Source organism: Xenopus laevis, chromosome 4L (assembly GCF_017654675.1).
Source record: "Xenopus laevis strain J_2021 chromosome 4L, Xenopus_laevis_v10.1, whole genome shotgun sequence".
NCBI classification, from domain to species: Eukaryota; Metazoa; Chordata; class Amphibia; order Anura; family Pipidae; genus Xenopus; species Xenopus laevis.
In genome coordinates this window covers 23,904,642-23,925,703 of record NC_054377.1, presented here as the reverse complement: position 1 = coordinate 23,925,703, position 21,062 = coordinate 23,904,642, and the positions used below count along the sequence as shown (strand labels likewise).

The following is a 21,062-nucleotide window of genomic DNA, read 5'->3' as shown; positions in this document are numbered from 1 at the left end:
CAATGGTGTAACTAGATGTTACTGGGTACCACAGCAAAATTAAATTGGGGTCCAAAACATTGATATTTGACCTATTCTACCGGCATATATTGAAATTGCTCTTCAAATGGGTTGGCAAAAATAATTGCATATTTCTTACAGGTGTATTTGAAAGCTGGAAAAAGGTGGCTAATTATTTTATTAACATGTATTTTATACAAAGAACATACAGAATTAAATACATAGCATTGTGTAACCGATCTTAAAGGTGAAGAAAGCCGTGCCCAAAGGAGCTTACAGTTTAAAAGGAGAAGGGATGGAGACACAAGGTCTGAGAATTGGCAAGATCAGAAGCAATCTAGGTCTTCTAGTATCCCAGGCTCTAAATCAAATCAATGCTGGGTTGCTAGGGTAGTATGGACCTTAGCAACCAGATTCCAACTGGAGAGCTGAATAAAAAGCACTTAAAAACCACAAATAAAAATTGCAAATTGTCTCAGAATATTACTTCCTACCTCATACTAAAAGTTAATATGAAGGTGAACAACTCCTTTCTGATTTTGCTGGTGTTACGCCATATTCAGATAAATGGTGATTTTGAAAAGTTAAAAATTGAGGATCTGGGCTGGGCAGTGTTCAGGTGATCGTCAATTTGACTTTGTAGCATAAACACACATTTTATTCCATTTTAACTGTACTTTTTTCCTAGTGCTACGTTTTCCTGCTAACAGAACTATACTGAACTATACTATTGACTTGAGTTCTCCCGTCCTGCACCCTCCAACCTTCTTCCATGGCTAAAATGAAATTCCCTGATGAAATATCCATTTAATTACGTTACTGCGCCTTTGTAATTCCACTAAAATACTCATTTGGGATTGTTTCCATGGTATAGACACAAAGTAGACAATCACAGGAATTTGTTTATTTCCAGTCAACCAGAAACATAACCGTTAAGCTTTTCCAAACGGATGTATTTGGTGTCCTCAGCGGTGGTTCATATTAGTGACTAGAGAATAAATTCGCCTGTTCCGAATTCAAAGTGAATTTCCACATTTTGCCGCCAGCGAATAAATTTGCGAATCTCCCGCGACAATTTGCAGAGGAAACTGAAGTGACTTCATAAACAAAAATGTTCAGTTGGGTTTGGCATTTGCGGAGGAAGGAGGTAGGGGCTGTGCTTCTGCAGTGGATCGAGATTTCGCCGCTTTTCTTTGCCTTTTCGGTCTTCCTTATAGCTTGTCCTCTCACTTGGCTCCCTTTACTGCTGCAAGGGATTTCTAATTGGCTGTGCTATTGTGCCTCCGTTATCTATGTATTGCTCACCACCCTCCCTATAATAGATACACGCGCTGAAACGCTTCATGCTAGTTCCTTGAGCTCCTAGGTATTTGTTGTTTACCTTTAGAGGCCCATTTATCAAAGTCCGAACGTATCTCAATATTTTCTGAAAAGAACGACCAAATCTGCACAGATTTTTTTCTCCTTATTTATCAATAGATTTTCCCAAATTTTTTTTTTGCGGGAAAGAACCTGAAAAAATTGTGGAAAAAAACAAATCATATAAATTTTTCAGATTTTTGCCCGAAAACGAAATCTTTGGATTATTGCACGAAACCCAGTGCAGATCAAAATATCTTTGTGACTCCTCCCTTTGACTTATATGCAACCTCGACAGGTCTGAGATGCCGGATTTTCGGATTTGGACTTTTTTGGATTTTTTTGGGGGGTGTTTTGGCATTCTGAGTTTAGTAAATAACACCCTTAAAGTAGGCTGCTACTTTATTAGGCACAATATATTAAGCAGGTCCCTTCAGTTTGTCCCAGTTTATTTTTGACTAATATGCATACGGTTGGGGCTCCTAGGCCAGTTTATTATTGGCAAATATGCATACATTTGGGGCTTCCTAAGGCCCAGTTTATTACTCACAAATATGCATACATTGGGGCTGGGCTGCTAATGCCCAGTTTAACATTGGCAAATATGCATATGTTTGGGGCTTCTAAGGCCCAGTTTATTATTGGCAGATATGTATACGATTGGGGCTCTTAAGACCCAGTTTATTATTGGCAGAAATGCATACATTTGGGGCTTCTAAGACCCAGTTTATTACTCGCAAATATGCATATATTGGGGCTGCTAAGGCCCAGTTTATTATTGGCAGAAATGTATACGGTTGGGGCTCCTAAGGCCCAGTTTATTATTGGCAGATATGCAAATGATTGGTTGGGGCTTCTAGGGCTCGGTTTATTATTGGTAAATATAGATACGGTTGGAGCTCCTAAGGCCCAATTTATTATTGGCAAATATGCATACGCAGGACCGCCATCAGAAATCGCAGGGCCCCATACAACAAAATTTCCTGGGCCCCCTGGGCTGCGCCCACCGCAAGCCCCACCTACAGGTCCAGGGCCCCCCCACATTATAAGAAAATTGGTGGCCAGGGCCCCTTAAACTGCAGGCCCCTTCACATGTCACATGACTGGGGGCAGCTGGGAAATTGACAAAATGTCTAGCCCCATGTCAGATTTCAAAATTGAAAATAAAAAAATGTGTTTGCTCTTTTGAGAAATGGATTTCAGTGCAGAATTCTGCTGGAGCAGCACTATTAACTGATTCATTTTGAAAAAAAATTTTTTTCCCATGACAGTATCCCTTTAATAATATTAGCAGCCAATGGTAAAGCAACAATTTGGAGTATATGAGAGACTACCGTAAACCTGAATGTTCTCAAGGCAGAAGTTAGTGTTTTCTAGTTTTTTTTAATTTAACATTTAGAAAGATTGTGCTTTTGTGTGCCTTTTTCTATAACTACTCCTACTAGCTCTTATAAGAGGAAACATCTGGATATTGTAAATACTACCTTTACCTGTATTTGTTTAGCTTTTTACCATTTCAATAAGTTTGGACACATTTTACTGTATAGCATTTACTTGTTTTAAGACATTTTACATTTTCAGGAATGCTACATTCCTATAGGCCTAGCATTTCTCTAATCACATATGCTATGTTTAATTAAATCACACTGTATGAACCAAATACATGACAGGTGATCTAAGGATGCCGCAAACAGGTGCACTAGATGCTATCGAAGACCTCCCAAATACAAGCAAGGCTACACATACCCTAGTAAAAACCTTGCACTTTTATGCATTGGATGGAGCATAAAAGACCCACAATAAAAATGTGGAGAAGGTTAATAAACACAGTACTGCCTCTGTAGAAACTCACACAAGAAAAAAGGGGAAACCTAGCTAAATACAAAAAAGTATGGGGACCATGGTTGATAAAAGAAGGATTGGATCTGGACTAAATAAACTACAAACTACAATAAAACGAGAAACAGGGAAACAGGTACCCCCCCTTGCCTCATGTTTTGTTTTTACCAATATGTATGACATCACTGTTATGTATGTGGTATGTTTGTATTAAAACAATAAAAACACCTTGGGGAAAAAAATTACACTGTAGTGGATACATGTTGTGCTTTTCAATGTGTTTACTTACCCAACAGCAGTGTGAAGATGCAAGGAAATCTAATTACTGTCTGAAAACAATTTGAAAGTGATTTTTGGCTGCTTATCCTTTACTACGCCTAACAGCACAACATAAGTCAGAATTGAAAAAAAAAATTCCCCATAGACCTATATATATATATGAAGGAAAGTATGCAACCCCCAACAACACGCTATGTGTTTTTCTTGAGGCCCTTAGTAAGTATTAAGTAAATTTATACTTACCGTAATTTACTTTTCCCTTAGTCCCTTAGGCAGCACCATGAGATTTATTTTGCTTTCCCTTTCATGTAGGACAAGTGAGAAAAAAAGAGTTAATTCTCCCCACCCATAAATACCAGCTACTCACAACCCCCTCTAGTGTTTTTTTTTTTTTTTTTTTTAATAAGACACACAGACCGATGCTTAAGTATTTTATTAGGGCGGGTAATTTATTGCTGCCTAAGGGACTAAGGGAAAAGTAAATTACGGTAAGTATAAATTTACTTATTCCCTTACGTCCCCTACGGCAGCACCATGAGAGTTAACGAGTAACAAGGGAGGGTATCTTCATATCGCCTTCTGTAGTCTGCTACTGCCATAGGAAGCTTCCTGTGAAGCCGAGATGTCTACCCTGTAGTGCTGGATGAAAGTATTTGGATTACTCCAGGTTGCCGCTCTACATATCTGATCCAAGGATACATTGGCTGCCTCTGCCCATGAAGCAGAAATTTTCCTAGTAGAGTGTGCCTTGACAGGGAATGGAGGATTGAGATTATCCTTAATGTAGGCCGTCTGGATAGTCTCTCTAATCCAACGTGCTAATGACGGTTTCGAGCTCTGATGGTATTTTTTGTAGTACCATTTTTTGACCTTGTGTAAGACAAAACTCAGTAAAGGAAAACCTTTAGAAATAGTCAGGCAATTTATTCTTACATAATACAACATAACAGTTTTGTCTGGGTAAGCTGTTGGAGTAACACACAGAATGTCAGCCAAGGACTTACCAAAGACACACCTCTTGGTCCAGGCATTATATAGCTTTCAGAAGGCTTTTACAATAATTGTGACAAGGGTTTCACGGAAATACCATACATAGTCTGACTCCTCCTTGTACAATTAATGTCCAAATGATTTACTTAGTCTTACATGTTATCAAAGGAATGTTGTAACATACTGTGCCTAGCTCCAACAGTCCACAACCTCGCAATCAGCTATGGCTAACCAAGGCCATTGTGGTATTTCCAGTTATTCGAGCAGCACGTCTGCAGGAGGGGGCCACACCAGACAGACTGGCGTTATGCTGATACTCTGGAATTTAAGAAACAGAGTGATGATCTTTTATTTGTATGGCCTAGTATAAGCTATATGAGTGACCATTGTCCACAGTAGACCATTAGTCCATCCTGCCTTGGGCCATATAGCGTTATGGCGTCATAGAGGGTGGGGGTGACAACTATCAACCCTCTGACACTAGCCATTCGTCCGTCTTAGGAATTGGACCGTTCCAGATATTTTTATATTTACAGCTCTTAGCCCCTTATTTCTTCCGCAAAAACTGATGAATAGACTTTCAGATAATCTAAATTCTTCTGTACTCCTTAGGTAGGCTTTCAGAATTCTGCCTACATCCAAAAGGGCCAGTTGAGAGCTGTGGCCTTGGACTTCCTGAACATTTGGTAGAACAATCTCCTGATTGATATTATATGTATTGACAACCTTAGGTCTGAAATTAGGAAGGGTTCTCAAGACAACCCGGTCTGGAAGGAATGTCAAGTAAGGCTCCTTTATTGATAAAGCCTGGATTTCCCCGACTCTTCTAGCTGAAGTAATGGCTACTAAAATAAGTCTTGAAAGATAGACACTTAATGGAGATATTTTCCAGGGGTTCATAAGGTGCTTCACATAATTTCTTCAACACCCGAGGTAGGTCCCAAGTAGGAGAGGATTGAATGAGTCTAGGCCTGATCTTTGAAATAGCCTTGACAAATCTTTTAAGAAGCGGTAGAGTGGACAAAGATCTATTTTGGAGAGCAGATAAAGCAGAGATCTGCGCTTTGATAGTATTTACCGATAACCCTTTATCAAAACCTTCTTGAAGAAATTTTAACAACACCGGCACAGAAGGTTGAGTCTCCGAAATCTGTTTCCTCTTACACCAGTCTCTGAATCTTTTCCAGACTCTAGAATAGGACTTGATAGTAGAAGCTTTTCTGGATTGAATCAGTATGTCTACTACTTCTTTAGAGAGTCCCTCCAACTCTAAAATGGACCTGTCAGTCTCCAAGCTGTCATCTTCAATCTCGCAAGATGCTGATATGCCAGAGGCCCCTGGGTCAATAGCTTCGGAAAGTGCGGGAGAATCCAATACTGTCCTCTGGACATTCTCATTAACAGAGAGAACCAACTCCTCCGAGGCCAAAATGGGGTTAAGAGAATTGTCTGCACTCTCTCCAATCTGATCTTCTGTAAAACCTTGGGAATCATAGGTATTGGGGAAAAGATGTAAACTAGTTGGAATTTCCACCTGATTGACATGGCGTCTATATAATCCGGACGATCTAGTCTGTTTAAGGAGCAAAGCCTCTGTGTTTTGCGATTCTTCCTGTTGGCCATGAGATCTATCTCTGGCATTCCCCATCGATCTGTAATTCTCCAGAATATGTGTTGATCTAGGGACCATTCCCCTGGAGCAATCTTTTTCCGGCTGAGATGATCCGCTATGAAATTCTCCTTTCCTTTTATATGCACCGCCATCAGACGAGGACTGTGTCTCTCTGTCCAATTCAAGATCTTGAATAGCTCCTAATTCAACAAGGGAACTCTGGTCCCCCCCTGCTTGTTCAAGTAAGCCACTGTGGTGGAATTGTCTGAAAGAATCTTTATGCTTTTGCCTTTTAGTTGTCTTTGGAAACTCATAATGGCTTTGTAGACCGCTCTCAATTCCCTGAAATTTGAGGACATGGAGCTTTCCATTGGATCCCAAATGCCCTGTGCCGTTAGATGGCTCAGATGGGCTCCCCATCCCCATTGAGAGGCATCCGTAGTTAGCACTATCCATTCTGGCTGTTGAAAAGATAGACCCTGTACTAGGTGATTCTCCTGAAGCCACCATTCCAACCTGGATCGTGTCTCTGCGCTGAGACATATCTTCATATCTATGGAGGAAACTTTCCGATTCCATCTCATAAGTATCTCTGTTTGTAAAGGTCTCATGTGTAACTTCGCCCAAGCGACAGCCTCTATTGATGCCGTCATGAAACCTAGGACTCTCATTAAGCCTCTGATTGTCGAAAGAGGGTTTCTGATTATCTCTTGAACAGCTTCCCTCAAACTGTAAATCTTGTCCTGGGGAAGATATAACTTCATTTCCGCAGATTTGATGATGAGTCCCAAAAATTGTATTGTTCTGGATGGTTCTAGGGTTGAATTGTCCCAATTTATTATCCATCCTAGATACTGAAGCAGCTCGATGGTTCTGTTTAAATGCTTCTTTAACAGCGCTGCTGACACTGCTGTAATCAGCCAGTCGTCTAGATAAGGTATAAGAGTTATCCCTTCTTCTCTTAGAACCGCTGCTATCGAGGTCACAACCTTGGTGAACACCCGAGGTGCCGTTGTTATCCCAAAAGGAAGAACTCTGAACTGATAATGGTGCAGAACTCCTTTGATGAACACAGCAATCCGAAGAAATTTCTTGTGAGCATGAAAAATTGGAATATGCAGATAAGCATCTTTGAGATCCAAAGAAGCCATATAGTCGCCTCTGTCTAGTATGTTTATCCCCGACTTGATGGTTTCCATATGAAAAGTCTTCTTGTGGATGAACTGATTTACTTGTCTTAAGTCTACAATCGTTCTGAAAGTCCCATTTGGCTTGGGGACTAAAAAGACCTTTGAATAGGTTCCTCGATGAATCTCCAGTGGAGGCACTGGTTCGAGAACTCTGGCTGAAACAAATTCTGTGATGGCCTGCTCGAGAGCCAGCTGTTTGTTTGGAGAATTTAAGGGAGTAAGAATAAACCTCTGAGGAGGTAGACTCAGAAATTCTATTCTGTAGCCTTCTGCAATTAATTGGAGTATCCATGCATCTGCAATGGTTTCTTTCCATTCTGGAAAGAAAAAAATTAATCTGCCCCCTACCGGCAGTAAACTTCTGGCGTCAGAAGGATGGCCTTTTCTTTGGTGGGAAGGTTTTCCCAAATCCTCTCTCACCTCTGGAAGAATTGAATGCTCTATTGGGCCGAAAGGAATTTGTATCGTTCCTTCTTCTGTCTCTTTGAAAGTAGTTATCTCTCTTAGGTGATGTTCTTCTATTCCGGAAAAAGGAATTTTTGCTCCTATTTGATTGGTTTTCCTGAGGAAGACGCTTATTCTTAGAGCCTGACAAAGATTCCAAAAGTTTATCCAGCTCTGATCCAAAGAGACGACCTGGTTCAAATGCCATGGCACATAAGCTGTTTTTGAATATTGAATCAGCTGACCAGGTTCTTAGCCATAAGCTCTTCTGGATGCTGTAGATAAAGCCATAGTTTTCGCAGCTAGCTTAATACTTTCAATGGATGAGTCACACAAGAACTCAACTGCCATATTGACCTTTTCCAGAGATTCCAGAAGCTCCTCACGGGATATGTTGTTGTTGATATCCTCCGTGAATAGTTTAAGCCAATGCCTGGTTGATCTAGCCACTGCCGAGGCTGCCAAGGCTGGCTTACAAATAGCTGTACCCGTATTATAAACTCTTTTAAGTAAGGACTCCATCTTGCGATCCATAGGATCCTTTAATCCTGAACCATCTTCCACAGGAATGAGTGTTTTGTTAGACAGTCTGGCAATGGCTACATCTACTTTCGGAGGAGTCCCCCAGGACTGTATCTCCTCTTCCTGAATGGGAAACAAAAGCTTTTGTCTTTTTGTTATAGACGGAGGCTTTTCAGGATTTTTCCACTCTCTAGTCATTAAATCTTTCATGACTGGGTGAACCGGAAAATTTTTAGATTTCTTAGCTACCTGAGAAGTGGTTGCCTGCGAATCCTCGCTTTCCAGCCTGATCAATTTCGCAGTGCTTTCCACCGGAAACAAGGCTAAGATTTCTTCCTCATCCGAGGATGAATCCTAAGTTGATCCGTCTAAAGATATAGGATTAACTCTTGTAGGAGAATTCACAATATCATCTGCAATAGGGACTGGGCCAGGTTGCAACTGGTTAAACATATCCTTCATAGTTGATTTTATAAACTCCTTAATCCACGAAGAAGAAGCTTCAGGAAGTGCTTCAACATCCTTGTGAGCCAGATATGACAGACAGTCCTTACAAAACCTTTTCCCATAGCCATCTGGGAGAAGTGTGTCACATGCTCTACACTGCAGATGCTTTGACTTCCTGTGTCTCTAGGGTAGACATCTGACAAAAACATGAAAATTTACACATAGATTATAAAGGAATCTTAGGTAAAAAGCATGCCCACAGAGTACCTTGTACCTTAGTGCTGAATAAGGAGGCTGCAACCCAGGCAGCACCGTCTAAGCAGCAGGCTGATCACACTCCTATACAAGGGGAGCATCTGAACACAGCGTGATTAGCTTTAAAGATCCTCTGGTGCGAACTTCAGCACACCTGATCCGCATCATCAGTGTAAACATCTCTTAACCAATCACGTCAACTCTAAGTTGCGTGTCATAGGTTATCGTCGCCATTTTGTTTATGGGCAACCCTCGGCTGCACAGTCTATTGCGGCGACGGCAAAACCTAAGAGGCCACTCGCACCTCCGACTGAAAGACCCCTTGGGTAATGCAGTCTACGGTCTTCAAGTCCCCTAGGGACCTGGCATCTTTAACCTAGGAAAAAACCAGAAAGAACGTTAATATGGCATCCACCTTTACGCGGATAATACACTCACCTGCCTACGAAGGTAGGACAAAAAAACACTAGAGGGGGTTGTGAGTAGCTGGTATTTATGGGTGGGGAGAATTAACTCTTTTTTTCTCACTTGTCCTACATGAAAGGGAAAGCAAAATAAATCTCATGGTGCTGCCGTAGGGGACGTAAGGGAAATAGTTAATAGACATGTACAGTATATATACATAGAGATTTATATTGTTGTAGATAACATATAGTTTGAAATATAGTTCATTTTGTAGATGTTTGGCTTTTTATATTGGATAGCCTTTCTCTTACCAGCATGGGGGAAAGCAGATATAGGTAACATCAAAGAGATTCCTGTAAGTCCATATATTGTTCTGTGTTGCTTCAGTTTGCCCTGACTGTCTCCCCAGTACTGAGAAGAGACAAGGAACTATACTAGAACATTCTGAAATAGTGAGAATCTCATCCCCATCATATTCAACATTTTGTGGAGACATGGTTTTGCAAGAAATAGGTTTGAATATTTTTGGATTATCATGTATTATCTCTATTAACTCAACCCAACAGTTGTACAGAAGTCTAGAATTCTTTGTAATTAGGTAAGGTTTTTTTTTTAACATTAATTTGCAAAGACGTGAATAATTGTTATGTTCTTATTTGTGTTTGCTCTGACTCTTCCAATGGCACCAAGAAAAGGATATGAATAGCGATGGGCGAATTTGCGCCGTTTTGCTGTGCCAAAAAATTTGCGAAATTCGCGAAACGGTGAAAAAATCGCGAAACTGCGCCGGCGTCCGTTTTTATGCCACCGAAAAAAAAAAATTTTCCGGGCGAATTTTCGTGGGTGTATTCGCTGGCGGCGAATCACGCAAATTCGCCGCAAATTCTCGCCCTGCGAATAAATTCGCCCATCACTAGATATGAACTCTACCCAGAGATATCTGTAAGACTAGGATATTGTTTCTCAGAATAAAAGCAAAGCTCTACAAATGTGTTTTCTGATGTGTCTCTCAACAGCTCTTATAAGAGGCATGAAACTGGAGGCTCATCCCAGTAGATATATATATTTTTTATTATTAAATTGTTATGGACTTATATCATTATAAATTGTTGTTGTTGGACTTAGTAGAAATTACTGTAGGCCTAGATGTCCTCAAGAAAAGGTAAAGACCAAGCAAAATATCAGTTTTACCTTTTAGATTCATAGTTTCTTTTTTATTTTGTCTGTTTTCTCTCAACAGCTTTCAAATAAGCTGGAAGTGCAGCTTAGGATGTGACCTGGTATTCTAAGCATTATTTTTCCTTTTATTTTTTTCTTATTCCTGTAGTCTTTTTAAAAGATTGGATTTCCTTTAATTACATTAACAGCACACAATACAGTGAAAGTAAGGCCAGTCATACCTCTATAGGCCTATGAAGTCTTGTAATCAGGTGTGCCGTTTTAATTACATTTAATTACATGTGCAGAATTGTGGTATTTGTTCTTTCTCAGCAGCAAATAATAACTGAACCTCCCAGTTCATGTCAACTTTAATTATTATTTTACATTTATAATTACAGGTCTTAGAAAAGAAACAATATTTACTAGATGTTATCAAGGCAAGGTAAATCCAATGTATTCTCATTTGTTTCTAGACCAGAATCATTTTAAAAAATAAGAATTATTTGCATAACATGGACGCAATGGGAGATGGCCTTCCTGTAATGCGGAGTTTCCTATATAACAGGTTTCTGGATAATGGATCCCATACCCGTATTAATCTATAGGATGGTTGTTTTTGTGTGAGTGTTTCCTATCTCACAGCAGCCCTTTCAATAGGAAAAAATGTGGAAGTGTGGCTCATTAGAGATTGCGTAAGCCATAATTCACCTGTGTATTTACATACAGAATATTGTAGTGTATTATTGCAAGATCATAGAGGCCCAGTAGTCAAGGGGTTGAAAGCCTGTATCCACTCGGTACATCCATCTCAAAGTCGTTAATATTTTTCTGTCTTGGGAGGTCAAATGTATTCATGTTCCATCTCTTCCCCAGGTCACATCATTTGAAGCCAAATGTCTTCATTATCCCAAAAAGGTTTATTTTACTGAAAGAACATGTTTTGGTCTTAGGTTTTGGTTTACTCCTGTTCAGGATAAAAGATTAAAAAAAAAAAGCAAGAGATACTGGTGGTTGGCACTCCTGGTTTCCAGGATGGGGTTCAAATCCCTACGGTATTTTATTTTTGCATTTCTAGCCCCATATGCAACATTTCAGAACAGATGTAATTTACATGTATTAAAAACACAGTCACCTTACATATTTTTGTTTTAAGGTTCTCTATCAGCCCATTAGCAGTTAAGATCTGCGGCCAATAGCTCCCCATCTTTTTTTTGCTGAATCATAGTTCTGTTGTCAGTTAACTGAGCTTAGGGTCCAACTCTGTGGTGTTTATACAAATGGCCTGTACATGTCACTCTGCTCAGACATACTGTGTATACTTTCTGGTAGCTTAAAAGTGAAAGTAAAAGCTTAATGTTGTGTAATGGCTGTCTGACTCTGCTAATAAAGCACTGTTATACTCTCCTCATCCTTGGCTACCCAAAACATAACATGTATTCTATCTATCGAGAGAGATGCAGTATCAATACAATAGTTACATAGTTAAATAGGGTTAAAAAAAGACAAGTCCATCAAGTTCAACCCCTCCAAATACAGACACTGACTCCTCCATACCTTCACATAAATTATATATACACATAGCTATACTAACTATAGATTTTAGTATCACAATAGCATTTGATATTATGTCTGTCCAAGAAAAACATCCAAGCCACTCTTTAAAGGGATACTGTCATGGGAAAAAACATTTTTTTCCAAAATGAATCAGTTAATAGTGTTGCACTGAAATCCATTTCTCAAAAGAGTAAACAGATTTTTTTTATATTCAATTTTGAAATCTGACATGGGGCTAGACATTTTGTCAATTTCCCAGCTGCCCCTGGTCACGTGACTTGTGCCTGCACTTTAGGCGAGAAATGCTTTCTGGCAGGCTGCTGTTTTTCCTTCTCAATGTAACTGAATGTGTCTCAGTGGGACATGGGTTTTTGGGACATTTGGGGTTTTTACTATTGAGTGCTGTTCTTAGATCTACCAGGCAGCTGTTATATTGTGTTAGGGAGCTGTTATCTGGTTACCTTCCCATTGTTCTTTTGTTTGGCAGCTGGGGGGGGAAGGGAGGGGATGATATCACTCCAACTTGCAGTACAGCAGTAAAGAGTGATTGAAGTGTATCAGAGCACAAGTCACATGACTTGTGGCAGCTGGGAAATTGACAATATGTCTAACCCTATGTCAGATTTCAAAATTGAATATAAACAAATCTGTTTGCTCTTTTGAGAAATGGATTTCAGTGCAGAATTCTGCTGGAGCAACACTATTAACTGATTCATTTTGAAAAAACATGACAGTATCCCTTTAAGGCATTAACAGAATCAGCCATCACAACCTCACTGTCCTGACTGTGAAGAACCACATATGTTGCTTCAAATGAAAGTTCTTTTCTTCTAGTCTGAAGGGGTGGCCTCTGGTACGGTGATCCACTTTATGGGTAAAAAGGTCCCCTGCTATTTGTCTATAATGTCCTCTAGTGTACTTGTAAAATAAAAAAAGCTGATTAGTCATTAATTTAGATTCTCAATACATAGCTCAGAAACCAATGCAATTTTCATTAGAATTTACTATTCATCCCTCTATCATAAGCTTCTGTTGTTGATGAACCTCATTGTCTCCGATTACCCCTAAGCTTAGTTTCCCAAAGCACAATAAGCATGAACTCGTCACTTACATTCCTAACAAAATCCAAGATGGTGAGCTCCTGTGCACAACCTTGTAGGCCTGGCTCATTACCGTTATAGCGATTCTTAAACTTTAGGCTGATGCAGCTCAGTATATTTTCTGGCATCCCTGCTTCAATAATGGGATCAGTGTCTATCTCACTTGATACAAGCCAATTGAATCATTATGAACAGATCCAGTCTGCTAGTCATTTCTAAGATTTAAACCACACAACTGCAAACATGAACATGTTAATTGCATCAATGCATGCCTAATGCAATGTCTGTGTTTTTTGGGGGTGTTTGTAGTTCTTGTTTTCACAAGTTAGCCCTCCTGATTGCCTTTTGAACAGTCTAGGTTATCTGTATTTATATAGAACCTAAATATTCCCTATTTCAGTTCACTAGAATGACTTACATAAAACATACAAATACTGACCAATGCAGGAGGGCCTGCTCATTAGAGGCTACATTCTAAAATGAGGAGGAAGAGACAATACTGAACTACTGATTTTGTATTGGATTACTAAGAATGTCATTTTGTTTCCATTCGCACAAATCTTGAATCACAGAGTCACTTTGGTGCAACCATGCGAGGATTGAGATCTGCTCAAAATCTGAAATTAGGCAAAGAGAAACCTGAAGGGGAGTTGGATAATTCCAGTTCATATTTACAGTCTGTAAAATTCACATTTATATAAAAGAATGAGATGTTTTGACCAATAGGACCAGCAGGTGAGCATTCAGAAGGCAGCATTGTAAGAAGCCAAACGAGTAAATCTCTGCCCATCTTGGACTATATCAGGCTGATTCAGTCATGGGCCCAATGATCAGATCGCAATGACATGAATATAGGGGGTCAGAGCTCCAATGGCATTTTTAAGCCTGTCTGATATCTGGCTGATTTTCAGTCAGATATCGATTTGGGAAGCCCGCCAGATAGCCCTATAAGTGCCCCATGTATGGCAGTCTATTGTAAGATTAAGATAAAACTAAAAAGATACACAATTATCTCTAGCTATAAACAAAGTAATCAAGAGTATTTAACAAAGCCAGCAATGAACATTTCAGTCTGGTGACCTATTCCTGGGTCTCTGAACTCTTCCATGGACCTCAGTGTGTAACAGCTAAGCTGCTCTGCTACAATAGGAACAGGTAATCATAGCCCATTAGGGGTTAGATCAACTAACACAGTAGGAAGGAGTTGTTGCTGTTTATCAGGTGCCCTCTTACAGTTACCTAGTAATGGCCAGATCACCCAAAATTCTGCTGCTTTCATGCTAGTCAGGGCCCTACACATCAACAGCATCCTTGATGGTAGCCCTATTATGCTTTATAGCAGGGTGTCTAGATATAAATTTAAATAGCACCTATCATAGGAACATGTTTCTCACCAGAGGTGCAGACTAATAAGAGCCCACACTCCAGTGGGAATACTCGTTTGCCCTGCACATGCACAGTGAGCAACTTTTGGGCTAATCAATACTCACATGCTTAAAGGAGAAGGAAAGTCTTCTTCCTAATATTTGGCACCCCCAAGTGATTGTATTGACTTACCTGAAACCCCAGGCCAGTGCTCCTTTTAGCAGAAAACTGCACCGGCCCACGGTTCTCCCAGTGAGTACTACAAGTCAATCCTCTTCCGGCTTCTTCATGCAGCTGCACAGTAGAGGGAAAAGCTGAACTTTTAACTAAAAATTCTGCTATTTCGTTCTACTGTGCATGCGTCTGCACCGGGAAATTTGTAGTAAGAAGCCGAAAGAGGATCAATCTGTGGTGTTCGCTGGAAGAACCTGGGAACACTGCAGTTTTCCACTTATGGGAGCACCAACCCAGGGTTTCAGGTTAGTAAATACAATCACTTAGGGGTGCCCAACATTTGGCACCCCCAAGTGGAAGTCCTTCTCCTCAGGGGCGATCCTGGCCCCTCCGCCGCCTGAGGCAGCAGCAGTTGCTGCCGCCCCCCCCTCCCCCACACATTTGCCTTTGTGCCTGAGGGGGTCCATGAGGGCGGCAGAGAGGGCCAGGATGCTAGCGCAGAGAGCCTAACTGAGCTCTCTACGCTAGAAGAGACGAAGTTCCGGTTTGAAAACCAGTAGCACCATTTTTGCCGCCCCTGGTACCTAGTGGGGCACTGCTGCCTGAGGCAAGAGCCTCAAATAGCCTCATTGTCGAAGCGCTCCTGCTTCTCCTTTAAGAGTCCCAACATGATTGTGTTAACAGTTAACATTCGCTTTGGCAGTGCCAGGATTCTCCATGTCTAAAACACTGCATATCAGTGTGGGGTAAAGAAAAAACCAAAATATATGCATTTCTTTGCATCAGATTTTCTGTAAGACACAGACAGCTGATTTAGTTAAAAAATCATAAATTTAATTAGTAACATAAAACCATATTGTTCAATTAAAAAAAAAAAACCACCAAGCCACATGACCAATATTAAAATATTACAACTGCAGCTAGATGAGCAATAAATAAAGGTTATACAGCAGAGCACTAAAAGTTGTAAATAAAAAACTGGCTTCTCACTGCTGGCAAAAAATAAAACAAAAAAAAACATGCCATGCATGTTAACTATATGCCAGAGGAGGAGTCATTGTGCCAGTCATTCATAAAAAAAAAAAAAAAAAAAAAAAAAAAAAAAAAAAGTTAGCCGAGGACAAAAAGTAGACCCCGAGCAATTTCTTCATCACCAGGCAGTGGGTCAGTATCATCTCCAGGCAGTGGGTCAGTAGCAGTAGGCAAATCTTCCTCATCTCCCAGAATCTGCAGACGCAGGGCAAGAGGTAGGAAGAGATTTAAAAAACTGAAGGCATTGTTGGCTGGAGATTCTGAGAGGACAGGGGTCTCGGGGTCACTGTCAGGATCTGAAGGTGAGAGGGACCCACTGCTATTCTTTGTTCCTGAACCCCACCTGTCAAGGGGAGGGCTATGAGAGAAGTGACAACGGGCTCCATATGGACATTTTCCAAGAGCAGCAAAGTGACGGCAAGCCTCACGGACACTTTTTGGATGCTGAAAGTGGCACAGAGCTCCATACGGACAGCCACCAGGAGAACGCCAGAGGCGGCATCGCTCCCTATAAGGGCCAGTATGCTTGCGTGGTGGAAGACTAAGGGCATCAGGTAAGACTGGCGGTTCCCTTCTCTCCTGGGGGCTGTGAATAAACAGGCAACGCAAGCCATAGTTACAGGTGCCAAGGACATGGAAGGAGCGACACAGTTCGGTCTTGTATTTGGGGTGCTGAACTGGAGGCCTGAGCTCACTTAGACCATGGGCAAACTGGCAGTGATTCCTGTAAGCACAGAATCCACTCTCTGCATATCTGGTGCACAGTTCTGTCTTGTACCGCAGGGATGAGAGGCCTGAGTGCTTTGGAGGTGCTGAGAAAGAAGGGAGGAGAGGCGTCTCTGGATCAGCAGGAGGAGAGAGTGGGGGAAAGAATGAAGAAAAGAGATCCAGACCATCATCCAATATGTCCATAGCCAACTGGAAGAAAATAGAAAGTTAAGCTTTTTTGAAAATTTAGTTTATTTTCATATCTAACAGTTTGTTTCTCCACATTATATTCCAAACATAGGGCCAGATTAAATTACAAGAAAACTTGTTCTCTAGCCAATGGTAGGAAAACTTCTTACCATCTAAAACACAAGAGGTTCCCCCCCCCTTTTCTGTGAAATATAATTTCGCAAGTATCGTCTTGTGAAGGGATAGACTGCTTATATGGACTTGATCCTTTACCCTACAACCTCCCTTACCAGTTTGTGGCATAAACCAAGGAGTTCCAAATACTCAAATATGCACCCAACTAACTGGGCAATGAGCACCCACATTCACACAGCAGTAGGCACCTTTGTCAGTTACATCCACTGAGGGCTATAGGAGTGTATGTGGACCAGCTACATCACCCTGTACGTGACATATAGTAAACTTCTCCCAACCTCAGGGCAGGAATTAACATGGATAAACTGCAGATTGCTTCGCTATAACCTTCAGCTATGTTACATCTTCATGGGAAGGGCCATATATTTACCCTTAAACAACTAAAAAAAAACCTCATCTGAGCTATGACAGTCATTGTAAAGAAACAGAACAAAGGTGGGAAACAAAAAAAGTCAGTGCTGTTAAAAACGTTGAATGCTTGAGCTTTTACATGAATAGTCCTGCCTGTAAAATTCTAATGCAGCCTCACCCCAGCCAATTTTTAGAGGCTCCCTCTGGTCTTCAATCTTCCCTCCCAGAAACACCCAGCCCTTGTCCCTTGAAAACAATGATCACGTTGTATATACTTAGATCATGGACTTAATGATGCAAACCCTGCAGAGATGTTATTGGGGCAAAGCAGACCCAGCTACATACATTTGGAGTAAAGTCTCATATAATTTAACGAACACACACAATGTCTTAATACAGAACTAGACCAAAGGGGAGGCTCAATTTTATTTATCTGCGGCATTTAAACCAATCTTTGCAACGTTTGCAGAAATTCCCAATGCCTGCTGTAGCCAACATTTCACTGTATTAAAAGGGGTCATGGACACCCACCCCAAGCAGTATTGGGGACCCAATTTTGGGTCCCAGTTCATAAATGAAGACTAAAGAAGAATTTATAAACACTGGGTAAATTATCCCCCCCACACAGTTGTGGGGCAAATTTACCCACAACTGTGCAGTGACAGTGTTCCTCAACAAGGGAGCCTAGTAGTTAACTGACCCCGGTTTCTCTGTTTAGTAGGAGCAGTAGAGGGGCTACAGATTGTCTCTGTATTATACAGAATTTGAAATAACACAGGCAAGCAGCAACGCAAAAAATGTTGCACAAAGTATTTCTTTTCCCTGAATTGTATCATGTTTCCCCATTCAAGTCTGGTCCATCCCCCACACACAATTTTGCTAGGGTTCTTATAAAAATTCAAAAAGATGGGGTTAAACTGGCAAATTGTTTTACTCTAAATACATTTGAGTAGAATGTATAAAAATAATATTTTGAATTTGTTTAGTAGTTTTCTGGAGTCAAGGAATATTTTACTCCAATTTAACTCCAACCAGAAAGCCCATCAAATTGAATTAGTTCAGCTGCATAGATGTTGGATAGTGAGACACTATAACTGATTACTAATTAGCCATGCAACATAACCTCCAATTTTCCCCTTTAAGAAAGCAATGGTGCACACAGCTCCAGAAAACTGCTCATTTCCACTCCCATTTCTCTATGAAAACATTGCAATCAATATATCTGGCTCATATCTTTAAAAGGAGATGTTAGAAGGTATAGGCAGGCAATGTTTTAAAATACAATTTGGCCACATGTTCCTTGCAAAAATCCAAGCAAACTCTTTATATTAGCCAGGTTACAAGGGATATCATTTTTGATTAGCTCCCAGTTTCTTATAGATACACAGCACTGATATATTATTATAGACATTTCCCTGCATACATGTAAATGATTAATAAATATTCATGAAATTCCTTCTCACCTTTGACTCCCCTGTTAGCTCCATACGTCTATAGTTCGCTTACTCTACACACCCTTTACTAAAGCTCAGCCCCCTGCAAAATGTTTTATGCAAGGGGCAGCCAATCAGAAATGAGCAGAGGCAGAAGGAAGGGCAACACACCAGTTGGATAAGAATTAAATACATGATATTAGATCAGCCAGTCCAGAAAGATGCTGTGGCGTTATCAGAAACTAATAGACACCTACAGGCAACTAACCTCATGTCTTTACGGTGATATTGACCTGGTCTTTGATTTATTTGAAACCTTATTCCTCTTTGTTGAAGATGTAAATATGAAAAATATCTCAAAAATACCTGTAGTGCCTCATTATCACCCTAATGACATGGGGTTATAGTTGATGTCTCTGTTAACCACTTCCATGTCATTGGGTTTGACGCACTCGTGTTGCAGTGCCAAAGAGCAATAGATCAATAATCAGTGTTGCTTTAAATTATAAACAACCCTAACTGTAGAATATTTTATATCTGGCATCTAGAAAAAGGGCAGGTAAGCCCTAAGGCAGATTTTATAGTGAGTAGAGGACAGGCAGCCACCAAAAAAAAACATGTCTTCTTGTAGCCATGTGAGGCTACATTTTTATTTGTTATTGTTACTTTTTATTACCTCTCTTAATATTTCGTCCCTCTCCAATTCATCTTCCAGTATCTCATTCACACCATTGCCTGGTTGCTAGAGTAAATGGATCCTAGCAACCAGGTAGCTGCTGAAATGCCAGTCTGGAGAGCTGCTGAGCAAAAAGAAAAATAACTCAGAAATCTGATTTTTTTTTTAAAATGAAGACCAATTGCAAATTGTCTCAGAATACTATGTCTACATCATACTTAAAGGGCATGTAAAGGCAAAAAAATAACATCCCATTTTTACTTTCTTTAATGAAAAAGAAACCTATCTCCAATATACTTTAATTAAAAAATGTGTACCGTTTTTATAAGAAACCTGAATGTATGCAGTGAAATTCTCCCTTCATTTACTGCTGTGGATAGGAATGATCAGACGGTCCCTAACTGCTGTGCAGGGAAACAATCATACTTATGAACAGCAGGGGAGAGCCCCCCACTTACTTCCCAGCCATGCAGAACTCAAGCAGCTTTGTTTATGATGATACCTTAGCAGCCCAGACCACACTGAGCATGTGCACAGTCTTAGTCTTGCAAAGATGTTTAACAAAGTTACAAGATGGTGACCCCCTGTTGCCAACTTTGAAAGCAGAAATTATTTGTTTGATTAGGCTTGTGGTGCAGTAAGTTCATGTTTATATTTAGTATACAAAATACAGCATTTCTAGCCTTATTCTATTTTAGACTTTACATGCCCTTTAAAGTTATACATATACTTATATATATTACATCATCATACATTATAACTATCCCTTCAAAAATTATTGTAAATATCCTTAGTCATGCAACACCTGCAAAAGAAATAAATACAAAAAAAATAGATATTTGCACATCAGTGTTACACATACACATATCTGCCAGTTTATCTAGTGTCTGATTGCAGCCATGCAGTAACAGCATATCTATATCTATATATTTTAGCGCTCTATTGTGCAGGGCCCTCTTTACCTCCTATATCAGACAACATTTGTATGTAATCTGTCTGTTCAGTGTACACACTCACCTATCACATCTATCTACAGTGCTGCAGAGTCTGTTGAAATTGTATAAATATGTGCTAATTATAATAGTATTAATAATATCTCCCATAGGAATATTGAGCTAAAATGTATTAATGTTTCAGGGAAAAGAATGAAATGGTTTAAGTGTGTTACACTATAAGATACAATATTCTGTTAATATACATATTTAAAGCAGAAGTCAGCTCTAAACCTTGGGAGGGTGCTGATTTGTAATGTATCCAAACAGAATTTGCCTGGTCCATTGCTCTAGGGGTCCCCAATCTTTTTTTACCTGTGAGCAATATTTAAATGTAAAAAGAGTTGGGGAGCAACACAAGCATGAAAAGTCCTTGAGGTGCCAAATAAGGGCAGTGATTGGCTATTTGGTAGCCCCTAGGTGGACTGGCAGCCTACAGGATGCTCTGTTTGGCAGTACACCTGGTTTATGCAACTAAAACTTGCCTCCAAACCTATAATTCAAAAATAATCACCTGCTTTGAGGCCACTGGGAGCAACATCCAAGGGGTTGGTGAGCAAAATGTTGCTCATGAGCCAGTGGTTGGGGATCACTGGTCTATTTAAAGGAGAAACAAACCCATAACATAAAAAAACCCTACCCCCCTCCCTCCTCCCCCCCAGCCTAGGTGGTACCCGGGGCAAATGCCACTAACTTTTTACTTACCCCTCAGTGCAGATTGTGTCCCCTCACAACCATCTTCTTTTCTTTGTTAAACTTCAGAAGCCGACCTTTGTTTTCGGCGCATGCG

General features: G+C 40.3%; 1 protein-coding gene across 1 annotated transcript; it reads right to left on the bottom strand.

The window, feature by feature from the left end:
• Positions 1-15,508: 15,508 nt before the first annotated feature.
• On the bottom strand, positions 15,509-18,713 carry LOC108713875 (mRNA decay activator protein ZFP36). Its single transcript, XM_018257556.2, has 2 exons — positions 18,635-18,713; positions 15,509-16,646 (listed from the first exon to the last, which is right to left on the bottom strand). The coding sequence occupies exons 1-2, from the start codon at positions 18,656-18,658 to the stop codon at positions 15,807-15,809; spliced, it is 864 nt and encodes a 287-aa protein (XP_018113045.1). The 5' UTR covers positions 18,659-18,713; the 3' UTR covers positions 15,509-15,806.
• Between the last annotated feature and the right edge of the window lie 2,349 nt (positions 18,714-21,062).